Below are 7,516 nucleotides of genomic sequence, written 5' to 3'. Positions count from 1 at the left end.
TGAAGGAGCTTAGGAAATTTCACCCAAAATATGACTCCTTGGTAGAAAGAGAATTTTGAATTAAAAGCCCTTAGAGGTCAACAGGCCTTGAAAGAGGCTTTCTTTCTATGTGCATGAGCCAGACAGATCCCCTACCCCCTGGCATCGCAATACAGCAGAAACTCGGTGACCATCCAAGGGGCTGTAACAAATGGGTCAACACTGGAGGTGGTCAACATAAGGAACTAGGCCTGCTGTACTGATACGTACATGTGGTGCATGTCCAGTCTATGAAAATTAGGTCAGCTTTAAGGAGGCGGTCCATGTAGGGGGTGGTCAGCTTTGGAGGTTCTACTGTATATCTCAGGGGAAAAGGTCAAAAACACAACCAGACCCGACCCAAATCATTTTCTAGGTAGCCCCTGTCTCTCGGTTAATTTACAAGTCTTTCTGCTTCCCACCAGCCATCCATTCTCCCAAGTATCTAGTCATCCTTCCTAGTAACCACTTACTGTCCTAAACAGCATTGCCTATAGTGCTTATCTCCTCTCTTCTTTAAAAGGAGGGTGGGAAAATATCTGGACCCCACTGGGATACTGGGTAATCGCTCCGTGATTTTCCCACTGTGAGTGTGGTAAATAAACCTCTTCCTCTTATTCATCTGCCTTAACTGTGAGTTGATCTTTCAGCCAACTTTTGGGGTAAGGGGAAGCTTCCACTCACCCCTTTATACATTTTTATTTTCTGCCTTGAGACTGCCACTTCCTCTGTGTAATGTAAGGACCACAGGGCTATTTTTGGATTTGTCTTCTTTTTATAAATAATTTGAATCTGTCTGTGATGGTACCATTTAAAAGGTTACCCTGGACTCATAGACATCATGAAAAATTTGAATAGCTATGATACATTAGCAAATACCATCACCAGTACGTAGTGATTTCAGCATCTGGAGCTCTGTTACCCGAATACCAATGGCAACATTAATTGGGTAGTATCTACGTGGCTGGTGCTTTGATGCACTATTCCATTTGAACTTCACCCAATAAAGTAACAACTATTATTAGCTCTATTTTACGGACAAGAAAACAGAAGTTTAGATAGCTCAAGTAAATTCTCCAAAGTTGGACATTTGTAAAATGGCAGGAGGGACAATTGGTGGGGCAGTGTGAATTTTGGCTCTGAACAACTCCAATGCCCACCTCTCCATGACTCATGTCATTTGGGTTTGAGTTGCTGTGAGCAGGGGAATGAGTGTTGTGCTCATTCCAGTGCCAGGCTCACCTTCGATGAGCCGTTTGTGTCCTCAGCTATACAACGAGGAATAATGGACCAGAAAATTTCTGCAGAACATTTATAAAAAGACATCTGATATGATTTACTGCTATATGAGGTGGGCCATAGAGGAGATACTTGGGTGAGGAGCTCTTTGCCCTTTCTGTACAGTTTCCTGACCTCCGGGTCCCCCCATTCATCAGCAGAGGCTCCTGAGGCCAGACCAGCACTGCCTGGGTGATCCCCTAAGGCGCCCTACAGCCCTGACACCTACCGATATAAGCTGCTCCATCCGTCACCATGTACTTATTGCGATTTAACTTAGGAAAGGTGTGATTCTTTTGTTCTTTTGTAGCACAAGCATTCTCTCTTTCCAGATCAAAAAATTTCTGTAAGACACACAAAAAAAAAAAAGCAAACAAACAAAAAAAGCAGGTGAATAGAGACCATTTTGGGTCTTGTTCAAGAGCACAAAAGAGTGTATTATCCCGCTACTAACAATAGACCTCACATTGCGTTATTAAAATCACAATCTTGTTACTTCGTATAGATGAAGCTATTTTTGTTCTCCCATCTATATAGGCAACGAGAGAGAAAATTAGCGTGCTCAGCCAGGTCTATAATTAACACTTTTAAGCTTCAAAATGAACACAAAATTCATTCTTGCCACAGGATGAGGGCCAGAAGGTTGTTTAATTTCATTGTCTTATTCATCGGGGCGCACTGGCATTTGAAGCCTGCCTCAGGGTGCTTTCTGTCAAGCATGCCAATGAGCTAAATGAATATTCTTAAATGTTGCATACATTATGTCAATGACTGGCTGATTAAACTGGGGATTTGCAAAGGTCAAAAGAGATTTTGCCACAGGAACAAATATTTTCTATCTAAACACCTAAGTCAACAAGCACTTTTAATAGGCATCTCAGAAAGAAAAAAAAAAAACCAAAAAACCCCCCCAAAACCCATAACTTTTCAACCTTATGTGACCCCAAAAGCAGCATTCCAGTTCACCCAAGGCCAGGGCTAGAGGGCTGGCCATCAGAGTGGCGGGCCTGTGTCTCAGGGGGCTGCTGAATTTGCTGAGTTCTTACTGCAGCTGAGCTCACGTCTGACTGCCCAGGAAGACACCAGTCCAAGGTGAAGGTCTCAGGTGTCCTCGGCTTTGGAAAAATGCTACATGTTTGCACAACTGCGTGGGCTTGTTCTGGAACGTCTCACAGCTGTGAAGTCATGTGTGTTTAAATGAAAGATGAGGCAGAGCGGAAAATGAGACGATACCCCAAAAAGGAAACATTGTTCAGAGTTGTAAAACTGTAAGTGCCCAAATTTTTTTCGGGAAAGGATGAATGAGAGCTGGTTTTCCCCTTGCCCCTTGGGTGGCTGAGGGGTTATAAATAAGGTAATCAGTAAGCTTCCTTCCAGCCCTAAGAATTCTATTCTGATCTTTTTTCTTTTTCTGGTAAAAGTCTTGTGATTCATGTTATAGAGACTAATATCTACTACCCAAGAACCACCTACTGCACAATACAAAGGAATATTCTCCCAGGTCCATAGCATCAAGGTTACAGGTAGTGCCCCCTGGCTCTTATTTCCACATTTCCTGTCTTCTACAAAACCTGCCTTAGTTAGTGGACTCTTCAAACTGACTGAACGGCCTGGGAATCATAGTTACAGATTCAGGAGGTCACGTGAGTGTTCAGGGAGCCATCACTCAGTAACAGCCAGCAGTCAGCTCTCTTGAACATCCTACCATGGCATGTCCCCCTCCCCCACCCCATTCAACTGTTTTCCTTTTGAGAAAGATACTAGTGTAGAATCAAGATGGATTTCAAAAAGAATAAAATATCCATCCCAAGTCAAGGATGGAGTTACAGCTTGAGGCTTTAATAAGAACCCATTTGCTTTAGAAAATTCAAGATGGCCCAGAAGAGGGGAAACAGGTTCCTCCGGGAGATTACAATTACAGCAGAAATCAGATTTTATTCTCAGGCATGACAAGACACCTAATATGCTGTAGGTGACAGCAAAGATGTTATAAAAGTGGTCAGTTAATTTATTATTAGTAAATTTATCATCTTTAGTAAAATAATAAACACTCAGCTGCTGGGACAATCTTATGAGTTGCAGGCTCTTCCCATGAGTCCTTTGTAGAGATAACGCCCTATCTGGGCTGGAGGTGAGGTTGCCCCTCCTCTGAGGACAGAGTTTTCCTTCCTAGTTCTCAGGCCACCTGCTGTATTTGTGCTCTGAGGCTCCTGAAGACATGCTCTATGGAAGTTTCAAATGCCCACTTTTCTTGGAAGAGGCCGTGCATGACCTCTATGGTACAAAATGGCCAGCAGTGAGCCATTAATGTTTGGCTTATTTAAGAAATGTGCCCATTTGTGTTCAAAAAGATGAAGCTGATTAAGTACCGTAAAGGTTAAAATGATGGATTCTACTTCCCTCGTAATTTTTTGCACGTCTCAAATGAACATTTAGCATTTTGCACCCTGGAGATTTCCCCTGCAGGTGCCGTAGTGGCAGGTGTGCTGTGAGGTCAGGAGGCAGTGGGCAGGCGGGGACCCCTGACTGGGGCTGAGGGGAAGATGAGAGATGAGATAGAAGCAAATATACCACATGATGAGCCAAAGTCGCTCACTGTGGTCTGCTCCTGCTGGACCTGGCAGATCTGACGGGGGCTCCCCTGTCTGCAAACACGCTCACCTCCAACTACACGACTTCACTGGGTGGCTTCTTCACGGCCGCCTTTCTCCAGCATAGCCCTGCAGAAAATGGCTAAGCAGGCCTGGATTTGGCGATTGCTCTGGGCTCTGCCATCCCCTCCCTGGCTTACAGAACTTCTCTGTATCCCTCTGACTTGCTAGCTCCATTCTTCTTTTTTTTTTTGAGACAGAGCCTTAAGCTGTCACCCTGGGTAGAATGCCATGGTATCACAGCTCACAGCAACTTCCAACTCCTGGGCTCAAGCAATTCTCCTGCCTCTACCTCCCAAGTAGCTGGGACTACAGGTGCCCACCACAATGCCTGGCTATTTTTTGGTTGCAGTCATCACTGTTGTTTGGCGGGCCTGGGCTGGATTCGAACCCGCCAGCTCAGGTGTATGTGGCTGACGCCTTAGTTGCTTAAGCCACAGGCGCTAAGCCCACACTCCATCCTTTGACTTCTTCCATCACCTTCCACGAGCGCCTCGTGCTAAGCATCCTGTTAGGTACTGAGAAGGCAAGGGTGAACTAGACGCCTCTTCTTTGTCTTACTTGATTTTCTCTGCAGCCCCACTTAAGTTATCCGGAAAATGCTATCCCTGAGCTGAAACAATCCCAAGTGCTCTCTTGTCTGTGGAAAGGTCATGAGCACAATCGGACTTTATTCCCCCTGACTTCCTAGGATGGTACCAGCTTCTCCTCTGATCCTGGATATCTGATTCCAAACCCAGATTGACGCTTCGATCCAACTCCTTTCTTGTTCAAGTCTTAAAGCAAGCTTAGGTCCTCGGTTTGAACCAGCAGGAGTATGAGGCCTCCATCGTACCTACCCAGAAGGATTTTATATTTGCTGTGGACTGGTGTCTGCTGAGGGCCTCCCAATCTTCCCCTTTCTGATGCCGTTTTTACTGTTTACTCTGTTCCTATTGCGTGGGAGGGAGGGAACCACAACCTGGGTTTTGGATTTGGGGGGAGAGTTGTTGCTGTTTTGAGAGAGGAGATTTTTTTTACATCATAAAACCGAGGCACCACTTCCAGACTTGCTGTCGAGAACTGCCCATCACGGGAAGCTTCGAACTTGCACTGAATGAATGAAACATTACATTTTCTCCCTTATTGGTGGTAGAGAGAGAGGCTGAAGGTAAGTTATGTGAAAACAACAAGATGAATAGGGGGTGCCCAGAGCTTCAGATCAGGATGATCCACAAACCCATTCCGTGTCCCTGGGAGCGCGGCTGCCATTGTGAACACCCTCACAAGCCTTCCTTGCACTGGGCATGGCCACATAAGTGACGCTGGGGCAGTGCAGTGGAGGTTCAAGGGATGCTCACCACCTCTAAGCCCAACCCTACATGACCCTGCACGGTCCTTCAACCTCTCTCATCTCCTCTTTGGCCTTGGGATATTGAGGGTCAGGTCATCTTGGAAACCAAGTGTCCAAAGTTGACTGAAGAGCCCCTGAGCTCCCAGGTCCCTAAATGCTGCAGGAGCTCAACTTTATCACCTAGAAGAGGGCCTGCCCCAGTGTAGTTCTCAGCGCACACTTGTTGAATGACTGCATGGTTGGCTGGGAAAAAGCTGAGCCCTAAAAGATTAGCAGGGAGAAGAAGAGTGTTGTAGGCAGAGGGAAGAGCACATGCCAAGGAAAAGTCCTGAGGGGAGGCCAAGGGTGATGAGGACTGCAGTGGAGCTGAAGATGAGCTAGACAATAAGCACATTTGGAGTATTACCAATTCCCCATCTTACTTCCCACTGCATATTTGGAGATGGATTAGCATTCAGCAAGGGACCCGGGCAAGGGTAGGAACCCAGGCCAGGGGACGTAGGGCTGGCAGAGTGTGAGCTGGTGCATGTCCCAGTGCTCTGCTGGTCCCAGTCTCACCAGTAACAACAGGGGAACAAAGCAGTTCAAGTAAAACAGAGAGAATGGAACCGAAAGTGTGTGCAAAAGGGCTAGACTGGGGCAGCAGCAGGAAACTGGGGTTCTACTCTCCTTTTTGGTATGTGATTGTTTTGCAAAATTCCCGAACCTGCCTTTTGAAGTGTGTTTCACTATCGAAGATGGTCATCCTGGTTCTCATTGCGAGTTTACACGTGCGCGTAAGCGTAACAGCTGTCACAGAGGCGCAATGGGAGTAAACTTCGTATTTGATAACACAGTCAATGTAATACTTACAACTTTCAAACTGCAGTTGGCAATTTCGGTGCAAATAGCTTTAAGAGAGGAAATGAAGTTAAACGTGAGGGGATCGGTTTCCTTCCAGAAGCTGATCAGGAGTCGAACTTTAACACTTCGCAGAACTAATGCTTCTCTTATTTTCCCATCCAAGTCTGGCCAGTAAGTTCTGCAGCAATTATAACCATGTAGAGAAAATCAGAGAGACTAAGTTAGGTGTGGGGAAAAATGTAGACAACCAAAGACATTTGTGTTACTCTGATCATTACTTGATTGCATCATGGCCTTGTAGGAGAAGGGGACAAAGACGGAAGCCTCTTGGGTTAAGCACCAAGAGATGAGGCTTTCCTAGCACCTGCCCCTGCCTAGAAGGAGATTTCCTGCCATCAGGACCTCCAGGTGTGTGGGTTAGGGAGCCGACAGACTGAGCACCACCATGGGACACCCTCACTATGCCTCTGATTCCACCCAGGCCTTAGTCCACAGGTGCACTAACAACTAACTTTGCAGCAGAACTTCAGTTAGGAGCCCTGAGCACCTCCTCTGGTCCCAAAATGTGTCTTCCTTGGTAACGGCCCCCCATGTGAGTTTTTGCACTGGTCCTCTGAGCTTCCCCACACCCTCATTTCCAGATTGTTCTTAGCACCCGTTCTCCTAACCAAACTTCCTTTTCTGCTAGGCAGTTGGAATCCCCCATGAGGCAAACCATTTCCCCAATAGATTGAGCCTCATATGTGAATCCTTAACTAAATCCTGACTCTTCCCTAAAACCAGTGGTCCCCAACCTTTTTGGCACCAGAGACTGGTTTCATTGTGGGGTAAACTCCCACAAAAATTAAGTGAAATGTGCTCTTTTAATTCCAGAAACTGAGCGAAAAGACTTGCAAGTGTTATGTGCTTTTGTCGAGGCCCTAAGCCACCTGGGAAAGCACGGTGGGGGCCTGCAGGCCAGGCCTAACAACCTCCTACATGGAACCCCGACTGTGCAGCCTGCCAGATAACGGTTGAAACGGCCCATTTGTGCAGAGGACATGACGCAAAGGTTGATGTGAGTGAAAAGAAAAACTCTATTGTAATGATGTGAGTAAAACACTCCATCGTAATTTGCGGGGTCTCCAAACCATAAGAAAACAGTCATGGAGCCTGTTTCTCAGAAATTTAATTGAGTACATAGAAGAAAAAGGTTTTACTCCCCCATTTATCCTGACCTTTAACTTTAACAATAGAAGTCAGATAATGTCTAGTTCTTTTAGGTTTTCAGAGAGGAACAGCCTGAGGCTAGCTTAAGATGGTTGTCTTACTTTCCCGGACTTTCTTTCTTTAGGCTAATCTTATGATGGTTATTTCACTTTCCTGGACTTTCTTTCTTTTCTATAGTTTAAGA

General features: G+C 45.8%; 1 protein-coding gene across 4 annotated transcripts in view; it reads right to left on the bottom strand.

Moving 5' to 3' along the window:
• Positions 1-7,516, bottom strand: part of PLD5 (phospholipase D family member 5) — a 355,615-nt gene that overhangs the window by 9,385 nt on the left and 338,714 nt on the right. For all 4 annotated transcript variants that reach the window (XM_012810747.2, XM_003798816.1, XM_012810748.1 and 1 more), the window contains 2 exons: positions 6,133-6,301; positions 1,526-1,640 (listed from right to left, as the gene is read on the bottom strand). In XM_012810747.2, the coding sequence (XP_012666201.1) occupies positions 1,526-1,640; positions 6,133-6,301 (284 nt within the window). The remainder of the gene's footprint in view (positions 1-1,525; positions 1,641-6,132; positions 6,302-7,516) is intronic.

This window comes from Otolemur garnettii, unplaced genomic scaffold, assembly GCF_000181295.1.
Source record: "Otolemur garnettii isolate 467f Iridium unplaced genomic scaffold, OtoGar3 scaffold00141, whole genome shotgun sequence".
In the NCBI taxonomy this organism is placed as follows: domain Eukaryota; kingdom Metazoa; phylum Chordata; class Mammalia; order Primates; family Galagidae; genus Otolemur; species Otolemur garnettii.
This window is presented reverse-complemented; position numbering and strand designations above follow the sequence as displayed.